Below are 20,089 nucleotides of genomic sequence, written 5' to 3' on the forward strand. Positions count from 1 at the left end.
GATTAAAAGGGATTTAAAGAAAAATAATAATAGTAGAAATGGAAAATGAGATTTAAAAAATAGACTAAAATAAAATAAGATGGATTAAAAAACATTTAAAAAGACAGCAAAAAAAAAAAATTTATAAATGCAGTCCTAGAGTTCGATTAACTGCTCTTCCAGTGGGTGGAGCTATGCCCACCAGGCCAAGTTTCTCCTCTCAGTAGGCGGGATTCAATCACTGTGCAGCGGTACTTCCTCCCGGATTGGGCGGGTCTCCATTCCTGCTGTTCGCTGTGTGGGCGGGGCCTTTTGCAGAGCTGGTCAGGGGTCGCTTGCAGCACTGGGTTGGCAGGTGGAGGGTGGTCGTCTGCAGCTCCAAACCGCCAGAGGAGGTTCACAGAGTCGGGCCCTCAGGGCCGGGCAGGCAGCGCCTGCTCCCCCACTCACTGCAAGGGTGTAGGCAGTGGCCGCTTGGCGGTAGCCAGCGGCGGTTCATAGAGCTGGTCTGCGGGGGCCCAAGCAGCCAAGCAGGCAGCGCTGGCTCCCAAGTTCACTGCGCCGTGTGAGCAGCGGCTGGTTGAGGTTCACCAAGCCAGCACGGGGGAGGGGGGGGGACAGGAAGACAGCCAGCAAGTTCGATGTTACTTGTGGGCGGTTCACAAAGCCGGGCTGCGGGGACCCAGGCAGGCCACTCCTGCTCCTAAACTCGCTGCAGCGTGTGGGTGGCGGTTGGCTTGGGTTCACAGGGCCCGCCCGCGGGGGTCCAGGCAGGGAGCAATGGTTCCCAAGAACAATGCAGCGTGTGGCCTGCGCCGCCTGCGATTCACAGAGCCAGCTCGCGGGGACCCAGGCAGGCCACTCCTGCTCCTAAACTCGCTGCCGCGTGTGGGCGGCGGTCGGCTTGGGTTCACAGGGCCCGCCCGCGGGGATCCAGGCAGGCAGCAATGGTTCCCAAGAACAATGCAGCGTGTGGCCTGCGCCGGCTGCGATTCACAGAGCCAGCTCGCGGGGACCCAGGCAGGCAACGACCGTTCCCACGAATGCTGCAGCGTGTGGGCAGCGGTCGGCTTCGGTTCACAGAGCCCGCCCGCGGGGGTCCAGGCAGTTAGTGTCCGCTCCTATGCTCACTGTAATGTGTAGGCAGCGACCATTCGGCGGCCCCGGCGGGACTGTGCCCCTGCTCTCGGTTGCCAAGATTCAGTATTTTGTGACAATCTGACACCTCCTATTAAACTTTACTAGTTCCAGGAAGGTCTCCTTTCAGAGGAAATTTGCTTGAAGTTTCCCAGCAGGACACATGTGGGTGTATTAATGAGTCTCTCTGATCCCCTTACCACGGAGGCATTGTATGTGCTGACTCTTCGCTGGCAGCCATGTTCTTCTCCTAGGAGTCTTATTAAAGAAATCAGTTCCTGTGCCAAGATGGGGAGTGTGGGGTCTAGTTTTTCTTCTAGTATGTGCAGCATTTCAGATCTAACACCTTGATCCTTGATCCACTTTGACCTGAATTTTGTGCAGGGTGAGAGATAGGGGTTTAATTTTATTCTGCTCCATATGGATTTCCAGTTTTCTCAGAACCATTTGTTAAAAGGTCTCTTTTCTCCAATGTATGTTATTGGCGCCTTTGTCTAGGATGAGGTAACCACACTTTTGTGGGTTTGTCTCTGTGTCTTCTATTCTGTTCCACTGGTCTTCTTGCCTGTTTTGGTTGCAATATCAAGCTATTTTTGTTACAATTGCTTCATAGAATAATTTTAGGTCTGGTATAATGATGCCTCCTGCTTTGTTTTTGTTTTTGTTTTCACTAGGAATTGCTTTGGCTATTCTGGGTCTCTTGTTTTTCCAAGTGAATTTCATGACAGCTTTTTCTATATCTATGAAGAACATCATTGGAATTTTTATAGGAATTGCGATGAATCTGAATGGAGCTTTTGGTAGTATGCTCATTTTAAAAAATATTTTAATTTTTTTTAAATACAAGCCAGCAGTGGAATGCATTACAATTCTTTTACACATATAGAGCACATTTTTTCATATCTCCGTATATAAAGTATGTTCACACCAATTTATTCCTTTATACATATACTTTTTTGCATTATAATTCTTAATACATATATATACCACAATTTTTCATATCTCTGTTTGTATATAAAGTATGTTGACACCCAATTCAAGTCTTCATACATGAACTTTGGATAATGATGTCCATCACATTCCACCATCCTTGCTCCCTCCTTTTACCTGCCACCCCTCTTCCCTATCTAGAATTCATCTAATCCTCCCATGCTCTCCCTCCCTACCCCACTATGAGTCAACCTACTTATATCAGAGAAAACATTCAATATTTGTTTTTTGGGGATTGGCTAGCTTCACTTAGCATTATCTTCTCCAATGCCATCCATTTACCTGCAAATGCCATGATTTTGTTCTTTAGTATGTGCATTTTGACAATGTTAATTCTGCATATCCAAGAACATGGGAGGTCTTTCCGTTTTCTAATGTTTTCTTTAATTTCTCCTTAGTGTTCTGTTTTTTTCATTGTAGAGGTCTTTGACCTATTTTGACAGATTGATTCCCAGATACATTTTTTTTTTAATTTGAGGCTATTGTGAATGGGATTTTTTTTAATTTTAAAAATGATATTTTAAAAATATAAACAAATTTGTAAGAAACTAAAAATGCTGGCTAGAGCTACCATGCTTTCTAGTACAAATATGTGAGCCACAAATGTAATTTAAACTTGAGAGTTCTGTTAAAAAACATAAATAAACAGAAAAGCTTAATTTTAAAAAATATATTTTATTTCACCCAAATGATAATAACATTGTCATTTTAATGTGCAATAATTATAAAATTATTCACAAGATATTTTACATCTTCTATCAGTACTATCTTAGAAATTCAGTGGATATTTCACCATTGAGGAATATCTTAATTCATATTATCTATATTTCATATGCTTAATAGCCACATCTGTCCAGTGGCTAACTTATTAAAAAACAGAGAACCAAGAGTTAGAAAATTAAGCTTTTATAATAATTAATAGCAGGCTCCCAGCAGAAACTCTCAGGTTAAATGTTGTTTATGTAATAAATCGAGCATACACTTTTCTTTGTCAGTTTCAAAATTCCCCAGTGGCGTTGACACATTTCAACTTCAAAAAAAAAAAAAAAAATCTAACAAAGAATGTGGCTTTAATTGACATTTGAATTTTATATAAACTGAAAGAAATTATTCAAGGACAGCTGGTTCCAAAAAGCACTGGACTAGATAAGCTGAGTTACTTTCCTGTTACAATATGAACATGCTAAATAAATTGCAAGAAACACACTTTATAATGCAATGCTGAAAATAATGCAGCAAATCTTTAAGGCTAGTGAAGAGTAAATGTGAAATCAGTCAGCCTGAGGATAGTGGATACCAGCTCCGAGGCTTGGAGTCTCATAGCTTTAGGATTATCTCTCCATGGGAAGAGTAATCCTGAGACATTGTTAGGCCAAGATTCCTAAATTTCATCAATTTAGTCTCAATTTGGTAATGCTCTGTGGCTTCCAATGAAAGCAAATGGTTTCCCTTTGCAAAAAAGCATCTTATATTTGGGCTTTCAGGACATGGACAGATTAAGATTAACCAAATGTAAATTCACAATGAAAAAAGTTCAAAACTTAATCAAATAACAAATACTATGGTTTCATGACAGCTACAAAAATAGACAATTAATTTGAGGCTGAGGGACTTTAGATATTATTAAGATAGGTATTATTTGATTATTTGAATATCTAGAATGCATAAAATTTGATATTTCATAGGCAGGAGAAGAAAGCCTAACTTAAACCAAAGAAGCTAAAACGAAATCCACCCCAAGAAATAGTGAAACTGCAAAGTCAAAATCTTAAAATCATCCTGGAAAGAAGAAAGAGAAGATTGACAAACAACAATTATACTGGCCTCCAGCAAACTGACCAAGAACAATAGAAACTAGAAGACATTGAAATGACTTAAAGGATGTGATATGTAACAACTTTCAACTGGATACTCCCAAAGAAACTATCTTTCAAGATCCAGGATGAAATAAAGCAATGTTAAATCAAAGAAAAACTAAGTGAGGTTACCATCAGCAGATCTTTGCTCAAGTTCAAGGATCTTATACCTCAGAAAAAACTAAATTGACCTCATGCTGAAAGAGACTCATGCAAGCAAGAAAAGTGAACACAGAAACTGAATGACATAGATAAAGCTAGGTAAATGTTGCCCATACAAAATATTACGAAAAAACACTCTCTAGTTTCATGAAATTATGAAACTAAAACGTAGAAGAACAATGGCATTTAAATCAGGAAAAATAGATTTTCATCAAAATAGGAGGATAGATACAAAATTGCATTTATGATTCACCAGGTGTAATCTGCCTCTATATTTATATTTTTTAATCCAAGTTTGTATATGTATTTTCTAAGTCTACTGAAACAGTCAAAAAATAAAGATACCCAAGTGATGAAGGCCTCCTCATTCAGTGTTCAGATTGTGATTTCTATATATCCTTCCATATAAAATGAACCAAAGTTCTGAGAACAATGTGCGATTTTAGAATTGATTCTACTCTTCAGTGATCCACTGAATATTTACTTCCTCTTCCTCGCCTGAAACTTTATGGCTCCCCACCCAGTGAAACCTTTTCCTTTGTATTTAAAACAATGTTCTCCAAATTTCCTTTGCTTTTCTGCCACTGGGAACTTCTTTTCAATGTGCTTCTTTAAACCACTGTACTAATTAAATGAGTGCCTGGTAAATAATAAATTATACTTTCAGAAGTATGTGAATCACCAGTTATTTCCACATCCTCAGCTCCACTTACTTCTTAATCAACTGCAATCTGACTTATGAACTGAAATCTGAAAAATTGCCAGTGAGCCTCCTTTTTTTTGCAAGGCTCATTGAACTGTTTCTTGAAGTCTGTCCAACAGTTAATACTTTTCCTTGTAGTGTAAAGAACTCTTGCCTTTGATGACACTGGGATACTTTGTTTAGTTCTATCTATAACTCTATGAGTCTTTTGTGTTTGCATCCATCTATTTTTATATCCTGCAACTTTTTGTCTGTTTGTTTCAATTTGGATGTGAGGTGTCCCCCCAAACACTTACATGTAAGACAATGCAAGATGGTACCTAGGAGAAATGTTTGGGTTGTAAGAGTCTTAACCCAATCAGTGAATTAATCCTTGCATAGGGATTAACTGAGTCCTAACTGGATTAACTGGTAGGGTATGGCTGGAGGAGGTGGGAATTGGGGCATGGCCTTGGGGTATATTTGTATCTGGCAAGTGAAGACCTCTCTTGTGTTTTCTGATCATGATGAGAGCTGCTTCCCTCTGCCACACTCTCCCACCATGATGTTCAGCCTCTCCTCTAGCCCCAAGGAATGGAGCTGGCCTTCTATGGACTAAGACTTCTGAAACCATGAGCCATCAAATAAACTTTTCTGCTCTACAGTTGTTCTGGTTGGATTCTTTTGGTCACAGAAGTGGAAAAAACTGACTAAAATGTTTGGATAATTTCACTATCTTCAAATAGTGCTAATTTCTTATTTATAAATGATTTAGAATCAAATAATTAGAGGGAACACAACTTTGATCATTTTGTGCTAAATTTGCATCTATAAAGACTCTGTTAAAGAGACTGCCCAGTCTTTGGTTTGCTAGAGAGCATTTGTGATTTGCCAGTCCCTGTGCAGGTTAAGGACTCACTTAATAATCAAAATAGCTCTATGAAGTAGATGCTTAATTAATTTCCCCTTTCTAGAGCTGAGAAAACAGAAGCTTAGAATATATAAGTAGGTTATACAGCTTGTAAGGGTTGGTCTTTAGTAAAATGGCTCTACCTACTCTATATCTTTTCGTGCCTGAAAATCCTTCTCCTGAGGCCATCTTTCCCATTTTCAAATAATTTTTATCATTACACATTTATTTCCTATGTTAAAGTCTGTCCTCCTGTAGTTTCTAGTATTGGCACTAGCTGTGCCTCTGGAAGCATGCAGAGTATGGCTAATCCCTCTGTCACACTGCTGACTTTGAAGCACTATATGTGACGACAGCTATCACATTTCTTTTGATGGATTATCTTCTATTCTAGGTTAAATAGCATCTGAACCTTTATCACATGGTTTTCAATCACCTCGCCAACCTGGCTGCCTTCCTCTGTATATATTTCCAGTTGAACTTTTTCATTTGCCCATAATGGACTATATTGCTCCATGTGTGGTTTGGCAAACTAAGTCTAATTATTATGTTATTCCATCTGCCAACAATACTCTTTCCCTGAATTCAGCTGCTCCTACTGGACTCTTTTACAAATTCGAATGTGGTTCGTTTCAACCGAAGCTTATGTTGAGGCTTGTTCCCCCAAGTGACAGGGTTGGAAGGTGAGGCCTAGCAAGGATATTTAGGTCATAGAAGTGGAGCCCTCAAGAATGGGTTGATGCCTCCTTGCAAGAATGCCCTGATTATTATAGGACCAGATTCTTTATTGCATGTGTGCTTTGTTTAAAAGGCAAATTTGGCTTCCTTGGCTTTTTCTTCTTTCTCGTAAGTGTTTCTCATCTTCCACACATGCCTGCTTGCTCTTTCACTATCCACTGTGAGTGGAAATAGCATAAAACTCTCATTAGAAGGGAAGCAGATCATGTTCTTGAACTTCCCTGCCTCCAGAACCATGAACCAAAATAAACCTTGATTCTTTATAAATCACTCAGTCTCAGATATTTTGTAATAGCAACAGGACCTACACTGGTCCTTCAAATATATTTTTTAACTGTCAATGAAATAAATGTTGTCCCTGGAGCTGCAAATTCCCTCTAACTTCACTAATTTCTTTGAACACTTCACTTCTTTTCTGGCATTACCATGCTCTGTTTTGTACTGTACTTGCTATTAACATGTTTTACCTCTCCTATTAATTAGAAGCTCTTTAAGAAAAAAACCAAATCTTTATTTTCTATTTCCCATAGTACTGCATTGGATCTTTTATATAAGAGTTCTTATGTTATAATCAGTCTCAGCACATATTGTGGGTCAGGTTTTTGGCTCTTTGGCATGATGCCAATATCTGGCATATGGCATAACATTATAAAATGTTTAATCAGTTACAAAATAAAACTAATATTTTTATATTAAATATATTTAGGTGACACAAATTTAATATTTGAAAAATTCTGTTCCTCACAATAAACACTACATGTTTTACCAGAATGTATTTTAAGCCATCTGGATTTTCTCCCATGTTATTTAATAATTGTATACTTAGAAACATCTGATTGACTGAAATAGTTCCTTTACAACAGAATATTTTCTAAAGGAGAACATCAGGATTTCTATAATTACATACAAAACAAAATCTAATAAATTTTATATAGACATTTGGAAAATTCCTAAAACTAAGGGATATTTTCATGTTCAAAGAACTAAATTAAATATAAAAATAGACATTCTCAGCCATAGGGGTGGCATTCAGTCCTTAGCACTTACAAATACAGCCAGAATGTAGAAAAGAAACACTGCATTATTTAGGATTTAGATTTCTGCCTTTAAAGCAAATGGCAGAATCAAAATCTAGTTGTGTTGGTAAATTTTGTTGTGCTTCATTCCTATTTAAACAAAATTGAACGCTCTTAACATGGACAGCTTAGTACTAGAAGAAACACATGAAATTTAAAAGTTGCTGTCACAACCTTTCTCGGTACATTTTTCACCTAAAAAGATCGACAACTCAGAGGCCAAACCTGGCCTGGTTCTTTTGCTCTGTGTTTTTACCGTTTTCTGTTGTTACTGTTTAAACAGTGCATACTTTGTAAGCTGAGATGCTCGTTCCTCAGCACAGAGCTTTGCAGTAATATATAATTAGCTACATATTTTTGAGAACCCTAATGTTTACTTGGTTCACCAAAAGCCTTAGTCAGAGCTAGAATTAAACTCATTTGAGAGAGTCGAGAAAGGGAGGGGCACACACAGCAAAGAACTAAAACAAAACAAAACAAAAATCTAGCTCTGGAGTTTAGCTTTTGTTTGAAACAAAGGTCACTGGGAGTCAGTGAAATTGAAGTCCTGCCTTAGTGACCTGAGAGGCTTGTGCCTTGGCCTTGTGGGGAATGTTAACACATTGGACACAGCACACCATCAAGTGTAAAGAGCCCAGAAATGGAAGCCAGGGAATTTGCATATAGAGTGAAGATTTCCTTGTCTGAGTGACAGCCACTCTTGCTTTGCTTCAACTCCTGTCATCCTTAATCCAGCCAACCATTTACCCTCTCCCCACTATGTTAGTGTTGGCTAGGGAATGGCTCCTACAGAGATTTTCTTTCCGTTTACACTCTGGGGAAATGTGGGAGTTCACCAACTTGCCAGTTAAACAAGCCTGCTTCTCTTTCCAAGAAACCAGAGAGTGACTCCTGGACCACTGGGATACATGCAGCTCTGAGCCTGTCTGTTGCCAGGACCCAGATCATCAAGTGCAGCTCCCATATTTGGGGGTGGGGAGGAAAACAGTATTGGAGAAGAGGACAAAGTCAAAACTGTAGTAGGCGAGTGTGCTGTGCTACATTTGTTCCTTTGTAGACCAATGGGGTCTCATTGATTGTTTCAAATAGAATTCATTCCAGACTCATGCACTGTTATTTTACCCACCGCTTTCACCTACCAGGAGTGGGAAGATCTGTATTTCTAAAAGCCAAAAGGCAGCAGGTTTGTGAAATAACATGTTATGATTTCCATGACCTAAACGATTGACCTGAGTGCACATTATTGAATAGCACTGAATTAAACATGCACTTTCAGGTAACATGGGTTAGAACATGGATTTGGACACATTGGGATGATTTTCAGGTTTAAAAATGTAACGAAAATATGGGAGAGCTGCTCAGGTAGCCCATGCAAATCTTTCCCTTGTTTTGTTTGTTCACACTGTAAGATTTGTCTCCAGTTCCTGCCAATCAACCAAATAAAGCAACTGATGGAGAGCTAAATAGTTTCATCAAGAAGCAACTAATCTTAATCAAAAGGTCTTTCTTAAAATGAAAAGAAAAAAAATAATTTCACTCTTATATACAATTTATTTTTATTTTTACTGGTTACAAAAGTTAACACAGAGCTTAGACATGCATAAAGTGAAGGCGTTCAAATGTAATACAATTAAAAAGATTAAAACCAAAAAAGTGGGTTGGGTGGAGCTCAAGAAGTTTTCTAATGGACTGATAATATTCTGTGTCTTTATATGTGTGCTGTTATGTAGGTTTTCTCACTTTGTGAATATTCATCTTGTTGAGCATCTTATTTTTGTGCTATTTTTTACATATGTTCATCAATAAATTATTTTAAAAGTCAAAGTTTTGTACGTATCCTTTTCTTACCGCAAACATCACTCAAGAAGATTTCCATTACGGACATGATAGCATAGGTTCAATGCCTTTTCATTTTTCCTCTGGAATCACACCAAAGAAACAGGAAAACAAAACGCACCAATGGAAATAGTCACCTTCCAGCAAAACTATGAGATCAGCAGTATGAGGAATCATCGTGATTAAATATAAGAAAACAATCAAATTTATATTAGAAATTGAACTGGTTTACACAGGGGAAAACATACATGATGTGAAGAAGTTATAGCCCCTGATTTTAAGAACCATAGTAAGAGTCAGGCCTAGTAGAGCTGCCACCTGGCTAAGGATGTGCAGGATGGAGCACTAAGTGGAGGAGTGGAAGTCAGGGTGACCAGTGGTGATAAAACTTAAACAAACAAACAAAAAAGTGCCATCCAGCACCCATTACCCTCAATAACCCCCAGCCTGTCACCTCGAATCACCTCGTTTCCCTCCCTACTTTATTGTTGAGCACATCAGTTTGATCTGTTTTGGGGAGTATGTTGCATTCTTTTCTTTGGAATGTCCCACCCCAGATAACCATGTGACTACTTACTTTCATTTTTCATTAAGATTTTGACTTCAATATCATTGTGGCAATTTTTTTTTGACCATTCTAGATGAACTTTCAAAATTTCAGATTATGTCCTTATAGCTTTTGCACAGTTTTCTGTTACTTTACATTTAGCACTTCCTTTATATTCACACACATATACTCATACTCTAACATACATTTTTCAAGTAAATCTCATTTCTGTCTATTCACACATATCCACATCCATATCCATGTTTTTATCCACATCTATCTGCATTTTTTTTCTCACTGCTTCTCTTTCTACAGGTGAGTCAGATTAGATAAGTTTTTTTTTTTTTTTAACTTAAATCTGTATTAGAAGTCTTGTTTATTTTCTATCTCCTCCTACAATAAGAAGTCAGGGCTCGCTTTCTACTTTGTTTTCTTAGTTATCATTGGGTCCTAGAAAGGTTGCTGAAACTTAATCAATGCTCAGTGTATTTGTCAAATGATTTTCTGAAAGAAACCATGTACAAGCAATGATAACTAAAAATTACACTTAAGATAACCAAAAAATAAAAATAAAAAAATTAATAATTAACCAAATAAAAATGGAAAGATCTATATTAAAAAAATAAAACACAGATAATGAAACTTTAAAACATGACTGAAGAACAGAAAGGGAGATTTAATGGGTGATTTTATCTTTAATGGACACAATATCTTTATTTTATTTGTTTATCCTTATGCATTGCTGAGAATTGAACCCAGTGCCTCATACATATCAAATAAGCACTGTACCACTGAACTACAACCCCAGGCCCAACAGGTATTTTCTCATAAGCAGCATCAACAATTTAAATATCAGTTTTCCCTCTGCACAGCAATGAACTTAACACAGTACCCAACAGAAATATTGATAAGGTCTTTGGTAGTTGTTTCTTTTAGCAATATTGCAAATTTTATACAAAAAAAACAATAACAAGAGATGATATCAAGAATCATCATGAATAATGAATACTGATTGTCGTATCATATTAAATATAAAGCATCAGTTATTGATAGAGGTTTTCTATCAACTTTCCTTAGACTTAATTTCACTTCTAAATTATTAAAGAGTTTGAATTTTTCTTTGTGAGCTTTAAAATTAATTGAGGCATTTCCTTCCAGATCTGTTGTCTTTTTTCTAACATTTCTAGGGCAACTTTTTAATGTTGGATAATTAATTCCATATGTAATTTATTTGGCTTTTAAATTTAAAAGAAGGCATATAGTGATGTTTTTCTCCAAAATTCTTGCCAATTTGTCTGACTCCATTTGTCAATTCATAGGTTAACTTATGTACATCCTTTATATACATAAATTTCATATCTATGTAATCATCCACTGTTATCAATAGACATATGTATTTGCTTTCATTTCTTAACTTTTCACAGAAATCAGGAAGGTTTTTGATTGTGTATTCTGGACATATTTCCTTAAGAAAACCAATATGATGCTTTTTTATTTAGAGTAGTTTTATAATATTTTAAATATTTATGTCCCTTTTATTAGCTTTCTCTATATAAATTCTGACTGTTCCACACCATTGAGTTTAAAATATAATACCATTTTTATTAAATTATAGATAATAATTCATTTGTACTCTGATATGAAATAGTTGTAAACCTGAAAATGAGATTGATAGTCAATGTCTTTCGAGGTCTTTCTAACATCAATACTTCCATCTATAAAGAGCATGTTTTTCTTATTTGAAGCTTCATTTGCTCTCAATAAGACATTTTTCCTTTTATTATAGTTTTTTTATGTGTCTTATTAAGTTTATTTTTAGGTGTTTTAAGAATTTAGAAATTCATGGAGTTTTCATTTCAAATGTACATTGTAAATATTTACCAGGTTTTAAGATATTTGGTCTCATTTCAAAATTATAAATAATAATTTAATAATTCACTTTTACATTTTACAATAGTTATTCTACAAATTTCTGTTCCATACTTTACTATTGTAATTGTTGAAAGTTCTAGAAAATATACTTAAATCTCTGATGTGACTCTTCTGTTGCTCCTGAAATTAAAAGAAATTTTTATATTATCATGTAGTTTGAGGGATATTTTATATATCTTCTCTTAACTTGGTAATTTTTTAAAGATTAGTACTAGGGTTTATATTTTACCCACTCAATTTTCCATAATGAACCGATATGGTATATGTTTTTCTTAATTGAGTCACTGGTATATTATAGTTTATAACATTGAATCATTTTTGCTTTCTCATATAGACCTCCTTGCAAATGATAATGTTTAATAAACTATTGATTTTAATTTAATATTTATTCAATTAAATATATGTTTCAGTTAATAATTAATCAATATTTATTTACTAGCACTTTTGGATTTCATATATATATTCATAAGTGAAATTACTATGTATTATTATATGATATCCTGGTATAAAATATATGGTAATTTTATATTATAATTGGAAGATATTTTGAGTTTAAAGGAGTTAGACAATGACCCATATAGCTAATATTTGAGAACAATATTGTCTCATAAAATGATCTCTCATTTATGTTTATCTATTTATCTATTTTGGTACTGTGTATTGAACCCAGGGCTCTTAACCACTGAGCCACATCCTTAGCCCTTTTAAATATTTGATTTAGAGACAGGGTCTCAGTGAGTTGCTAAGAGCCTTACTAAGTTACTGAGGATAGCTTTTAACTCACAAACCCCCTGGCTAAGCCTCTGGAATTACAGGCGTGCACTGCCACGCCTGGTTATCATTTCATTTTTTGTTGAATACCATCCCATATTCCATTTCATTTCTTATTGACTACCATTCAGCTATTTCTCATTTCATTTTGGTATAGTACTGCTACGCTTAAGTGTTATTATTACTAGTTTTATGTGCATTCGATATTTAGTAATAATAAAAGCTGTAACAATAATAAAAGCTGTATGTAAGACTGAGTCTGACCTCAGTCTTACATACCCATAGGTTTTTAGGTAAATAACCTTATCATTTCATTTAATACACTTATTCAATGACTTTTCCTAACAAATAATGCTTAAAACCATGACAAAAGTGCCAAAAAAGCCAATGTTTCAAGTTTCAAAAGTAAATCTTGGATCTCAGACTATGTGAATACAAATGGAAATACATTCGAGGGTGTGTGTGTGTGTGTGTGTGTGTGTGTGTGTGTGTGTGTGCATGTGTGGAAGGAGAAAGAGAGAGAAAGAGAAGAAATGGAAATTCTAACTCCTCAGCTCCTATTTTACACTGTCTATTCTAATATTGTCTTTAGAGATTTATTGTACACACACTGACTCGTGTTTGGCAAGAAATGACTATGAGAGGAGAAGGTATGATAAATTATCTGAGGTCCAGAAAACTACAATTCATAGTGTAAAAGCACATTTATAGTTATTTTTCTGGGAAAGTTGCCCAATAAGGAATTTGCCTTGTAAGTTTAGAATAAGGTGATTTTACACTTTCTCTCTTTCTCTCTCTCTCTCTCTGTCTCTCTCTCTCTCTCTCACACACACACACAGACACATGCACACACACAAACACACACATAAACTATACGTGTGTGTGTGTGTGTGTGTGTGTGTATGTGTGAACAAGCAAAACCAAAAGGAGCTCCTAAAACAATGAAAGACAGAAAAGTGGATCTTTGCTTGATTGTTTCAGGAAAGAAAAAAAATCTCTTTAGTAGGATATCTTTATGTTTTAAAAAAAACTTCAGGATGACTGAACAAAAGACATTTGCTTTTCCCTCCTCTTAAATACTTGAGCCTGTAAGAGATGGACAGTTTAATGGCTTACTAATGAATTAATTTTTTTTCAATTATGAAATCACTTCATTTTCACTTGAGATAATTTATTAATTTTCCAGTTTATCAGTTTTCTATTCCTTTATAATAAACAATCTTAAACCATATTGGCTTAAGACAACAATTATTGCATTTGTTTATGATCTTCTAATGAGAATTTGGGCTGAGTTCAGTTGAGAGGTTCTTCTGCTAGTCTCATCTAAGTTCTCTTCTGTAGCCACAGTATTATTGCAGTTCAACTGGGACAGAATGGTATAGGAGGCCCTCACCCATTTGTGTGGCAGTTGATGCTGTCTGTCAATTGGTGACAGTGATTCCAGTGGACAAGCCTGAATTTCTTCACATGGAGGTGAAGTGTTCTTTCTTTTTTCAGTGTTCCAAAAAGCAAAGAGCAGAAGCTACAAAGTCTCTTCAGATCTCAACAGGGAAAGCGACAGAGTTGTGCCACGTTCTATTGCTCAACACAAGTCACAAGACCAGCACAGACTTAAAGCAAAGAAAGCAGGCACGTAGCAAAGAGTGAGTACAGGAATGAAAAGAATCAATACAACCTCTGCAGAAAATTTACCACAGTTATTATCAAGAAAGAAAATTCTCAAAACTTGTGGTATAACAGAGGTAACAATATGTTTAGCATGTGTATTAAATAAACTTCAAAATAATTTATTATATATTATATTATAATACATTTATTTATAAATTCTTATGAATACATTTTTATAATTTATTATTATTATATTATTACATCACTTTATAATTTATTTTCTCTTTATGTAGAATGTCAACCAGATCCTTTCAAATGCTTCTACGTGTGCATATGTGTGTCCTTGAAAGAGAGAGAGAAAGAGAATGTATGTGTGTTTGGTGATTTGGTTTAAAACCTACCATGAAATGATGCAACAAAACCTAAAATTTTAGCTGAAAAATCAATTTGGAACTTGCAGGCAGAGGTTGGGAGAGGAAGCAATCCGCCTTCATGAGTACTTGTAATATTAGCAAGTGTTTTTATTTATTAACTTGACAGTAATTAGTACATTGACTGAATAGTCCTTATTGGCAATTGTTTCTCATGCTAATAGCATTTCTCTTCAGTGTAGAATTATCTAGAAATGAGTCGTGTTTCTCTCTAACAATTAGATTGTGCATCGATCCAGTGACAACAGGGTAGAAAACAAGTCCTTAAAATAAGTTAAAATGTTAGGTAGTGAAACCTAAGTACTAAGTCCATCTTGACCTGTGATAATTAGAACATGTGAACAATGACAGAATTGTGTTTTTAGAATATTTGTGACTAGAAATCAAGCCTGGCTAAAGGAAAGCTGAGTATCTCACTATACAGTACCTGAGACTTTTCTTAGGTTTTTTTTTTTTTTTAAATAACTCTTGGGTGAAAAGAAATAATTATAAATGTTAAGCTACCACTAGTTATTACAAGTAATTTTTTTTTGTATCACAGACTTAATAGATAATGTCTCCTGTTTCACACCATCCCTATACTTTATGGATGAAGAGTTGATACTCAGTGCAGTTACGTGTCTTACTCACAGCCACTTGCTATTATTAGAAGAGGCTAAAAACCAGATACCCAACTACCCCTCAGTGCCCTGTTTCCTACTCTTTACTTCAATTATTCAAAATTCATAATGAATTATTTAATACTTACCTGATTACCTAATGGTCCAATTTTTCCCTCTTCTTCAAGGTATTTGGCCAATTCCACCACTCCTCTTTTGTTTTTGGGTTGTCATTTTATGTGGATAGACCAGATATTTGGGGCATTTAATGGCCATCTTAAAGAGCTCTCTTTATTAATAACATTTAAGTGACATTATAAAAATTAATTTACTTTGTTATATGTACAAATAACCACCTGATGTTAAATGTTTTTATTAAAATAATGTGTTTTATTCAAGTCGATTAATTTTGTGGCATCATTATACATTATCAAGGGACTGAGTCCGATATAATCTATGTGATATTAAACAGATCTTGATTAAAATGAAATGCTTCATTCTATCCAAATACCAGTTTCATTATCTTTATTATTAATCATTTGTAGCTCAGCCCTTTGAAAGTTGAAAAGGTCTTAAAATATTATTTAGGGCTAAATGGAAAATAATTTTCATGTGAGAAACAATTAAATAATTCATTTACAAGTTTTCTCTTTAGTGTATTTTGCAAATATTACATTTTTGTAGTTATTATAGATAAAGCACTTTTAGAGGGCATGTGCTTATTAGGATGAAATATGTCAAATTGTCATTTTGTAGCAATATTAGCAATTTCACATGATTTAATCTAATGTGCATGTTGGTTGTGCATTAGTCTTTATGATTTGAATAAACTCCTGTTCAATGTATATGCATTTCTAATAGTTAAATTTTCTTCAATATACATGAATCATTAATTCAACAAATATAAAGTGAAATGGATGAAATGAAGCTTTTAAAGGGGCAGATTGCTAGAAATGTGCATTTGACAGAAATATGCAATTTAAGTAATAAGAAAACTCATTCTTAAAAATTATTTATTGGTACAGAATAGAGGACACAGAAACCAACCCACAAAACTACAACTTTCTTATTTTTGATAAAGGGGCTAAAAGCATGCAATGGAGGAAGGATAGCATCTTCAACAAATGGTGCTGGGAAAACTGGAAATCCATATGCAACAAAATGAAACTGAATCCCTTTCTCTCGCCATGCACAAAAGTTAACTCAAAATGGATCAAGGAGCTTGATATCAAATCAGAGACACGGCATCTGATAGAAGAAAAAGTTGGCTACAACCTACATACTGTGGGGTCGGGCTCCAAATTCCTCAATAGGACACCCATAGCACAAGAGTTAATATCTAGAATCAACAAATGGGACTTACTCAAACTAAAAAGTTTTTTTCTCAGCAAAAGAAACAATTAGAGAGGTAAATAGGGTGCCTACATCATGGGAACAAATCTTTACTCCTCACACTTCAGTTAGAGCCCTAATACCCAGAGTATACAAAGAACTCAAAAAATTAGACAATAAGATAACAGATAACCCAATCAACAAATGGGCCAAGGACCTGAACAGACACTTCTCAGAGGAGGACATACAATCAATCAACAAGTACATGAAAAAATGCTCACCATCTCTAGCAGTCAGAGAAATGCAAATCAAAACCACCCTAAGATACCATCTCACTCCAGTAAGATTGGCAGCCATTATGAAGTCAAACAACAACAAGTGCTGGCGAGGATGTGGGGAAAAGGGTACACTTGTACATTGTTGGTGGGACTGCAAATTGGTACAGCCAATTTGGAAAGCAGTATGGAGATTTCATGGAAAGCTGGGAATGGAACCACCATTTGACCCAGCTATTCCCCTTCTCGGTCTATTCCCTAAAGACCTAAAAAGAGCATGCTACAGGGACACTGTTACATCGATGTTCATAGCAGCACAATTCACAATAGCAAGACTATGGAAGCAACCTAGATGCCCTTCAATAGATGAATGGATAAAAAAAAATGTGGCATTTATACACAATGGAGTGTATTACTCTGCATTAAAAAATGACAAAATCATAGAATTTGGAGGGAAATGGATGGCATAAGAGCATATTATGCTAAGTGAAGCTAGCCAATCCCTAAAAAACAAATGCCAAATGTCTTCTTTGATATAAGGAGAAAAACTAAGAACAGAGTAGGGAAGAAGAGCATGAGAAGAAGACTAACATTAAACAGGGATGAGAGGTGGGAGGGAAAGGGAGAGAGAAGGGAAATTGCATGGAAATGGAAGGAGACCCTCAGGGTTATACAAAATTACATACAAGAGGAAGTGAGGGGAAAGGGAATAATAATACAAGGGGGAGAAATGAATTACAATAGAGGGGGTAGAGAGAGAAGAGGAGAGGGGAGGGGAGGGGAGGGGGGATAGTAGAGGATAGGAAAGGCAACAGAATACAACAGACATGAGTATGTCAATATGTAAATCAATGGAAGTGTAACTGATGTGATTCTGCAATCTGTATACGGGGTAAAAATGGGAGTTCATAACCCACTTGAATCAAAGTGTGAAATATGATATATCAAGAACTATGTAATGTTTTGAACAACCAATAAAAAAAGAAAAAAAATTATTTATGATACTCAACTGCTTAGAGTAAAACAGCTTTGTTTTTCCTTAGTAGGTATAATTTTAAAAGTGAAATAAGAATTTGTGCAAAGGTAAAGAAATAAAACAAAACTGGAACATATACAAGAAATTGTGGTTAGAAGAGAAACATGGAAAAACTACTTTTTTACCAAGACTCCAAAGTAAAATTGGGCATATTGGGATATTACACACATTATTTAAAATTAAATTAGAAACAATGTACTGTCACATTTGCTGTATTCACAAAAATATACCAATTGAAAGACTGATCATGAAGAAATTCTAACAATCATTAAATCAAAACTACTTCTAAAACTGCCCGAGAGTCTTTAGAGATTTCACTTTTTTCCATCTCAATTTCAAGAATGTAATTTTCTACTCAAAGAATGTCCATTCGTTCAGTGCTACAACAAAATATTATGAAAATTAAAGATGTGACATAATATTTTGAAGAGTTTTTTTGCATCCCTAAACTCAGCTTTGAGAGTATATCTCCAGGAGTACAATGGCCCCATTTCTATTTTGTGTTTCTTTGGTGTGCTTATAGTTGTATTTGGTAGTAACTTGTGGTGGAGGCTTTTTTTTGTTTAGTTTTAGGAATAATAAAAATCTTATTTATATGTCCCTTGCCTTGTCTCTGCTATCAGATTATTATTTTTTTTCCTAAGGATTTGAGATGTCTGTTTTTTCCAGTCATTATTTCAATAAACCCTTAAAATTTAATGTGGTTTCAAAGCCCAGTGAATCACATGGGGATCATCTTGGGAAAAAAAAATCTACTAGAGAAATGTAGAGGATATGGACAGCATGGCCATGTAGAGAGAAGGACTCCTCCTATGTTCAATACTGGGTGGTCATCCAGCTGTCACCTTGTACCTAGAAGCACCAGAGGTCAATACATTTATCTTTCTTGATCTGTGGCTATTCATGTTTTAAAACTCTCCACTGAGCTTCCAAGAGTAAAGTTTCTATTCAATAAATGTTAGCCAGTATTATAATTATTATTATTATTATTATTATTATTATTATTATATCAAGGCTGTCTTCTAGAAACTGGTGATAATTGTAAATAAAAAGACATAGTTTCTACATTCATCAAAGAGGAAAAGTAACAAGTTATCCTGAATTTGGCATAAAAAGGATAAAATTTACATATTTTCAGTTAGTTGTTAGCTACTCAGGTTCAAGCTGGTGTGTGCAACTACATCATAAAGGGAAACTTTTACACAGATCTTAGCTAGGCTGTTGGAATTAAGATCATAGTCACCTTAAAGGCCTTTTCCCTCCTCTTCTTAGGTAACACTAACTTAATATCCTATCAAAAACACCACTCAATTTAGTTTTATTAGCTTTGAAAATCATCACTATAGTCCTATGAAACAAGCCTTATTATCTTTATTTATTGATGAAGAAAACTGAGACCCACAATGTTTCAATGTCTTGCCAAGACCACAAAGCAAGCATTCTGACCATAGGTCAAGTACACATTGAAGAAAGAAAGGAATCAGACAGTTCCTCACCATTACAGATATAGGTAGCATAGTCAGTAGAATTGGTTCAGAGAACATCATATGACAAGATTATAATTATTCCACGTGTAAAGAACTAAAATTATGAAATAATGCAAGTCTCAAAAAATGGGAATAAAATATGGTCTAAATGTACTATGAAATGCTATTTAGCTATTAAGAATAATTCAGTAGACATGCATTCAATGACATAAATCATTTCACACATTGTTGACAGAAGAAACACATTAAGAACAGCAAGTGGAATATTATCACATTCATGTGAAGTTGTGAGTGTGTGTGTGTGTTTTTGTGTGTTGATGCAGATAGAAATAACTCAAAATTTACTCATTAGAAAAATCTTACTTGGAAGTGTTGAGGTCTCATCTGAGCTTCACATTTTTATTAGTACCTTTGTATCAAATGTGAGATTATTTTTTCTGTACTTCTGTATCAATTTTATAAACTAAAACTGATTAACAAATAAAAGCATAATAGAAAGTGGAGTTTTTATATAAATATCTAAACCTTGATTCTAACTTAAAATCTACCTGTTTGATTGACCTTGGGTAAACTTAATTCTACCTCAGCTTTATCAAGTATTAGTTTTAAAAATAAACTTTGTAGTCTCATTTTCGAGAGACATGATTCATTCTTTGAGATGCCCTTGACTATCTGTGTATTCAGAGTCGGATCATCACCCTGATT

At 35.2% G+C, this 20,089-nt stretch overlaps 1 protein-coding gene across 4 annotated transcripts in view; it reads left to right on the top strand.

Annotated features, from left to right (window-relative positions):
- The window catches only part of LOC110599396 (uncharacterized), a 179,535-nt gene that overhangs the window by 69,301 nt on the left and 90,145 nt on the right, over window positions 1-20,089 (top strand). For 2 of the 4 annotated variants that reach the window (XR_013424948.1, XM_078019426.1), the window contains one exon: window positions 14,114-15,651. The exons of the other annotated variants lie outside the window; for them this stretch is intronic. Coding sequence is in view for 1 of the 2 variants with exons in the window: in XM_078019426.1 (XP_077875552.1) it covers window positions 14,114-14,253 (140 nt within the window). In the remaining variant the exon portion in view is untranslated. Of the gene's footprint in view, window positions 1-14,113; window positions 15,652-20,089 lie in introns of those variants that run through there. 4 annotated transcript variants of the gene reach the window in all.

The sequence above is a fragment of the Ictidomys tridecemlineatus genome, chromosome 8 (genome assembly GCF_052094955.1).
Source record: "Ictidomys tridecemlineatus isolate mIctTri1 chromosome 8, mIctTri1.hap1, whole genome shotgun sequence".
In the NCBI taxonomy this organism is placed as follows: domain Eukaryota; kingdom Metazoa; phylum Chordata; class Mammalia; order Rodentia; family Sciuridae; genus Ictidomys; species Ictidomys tridecemlineatus.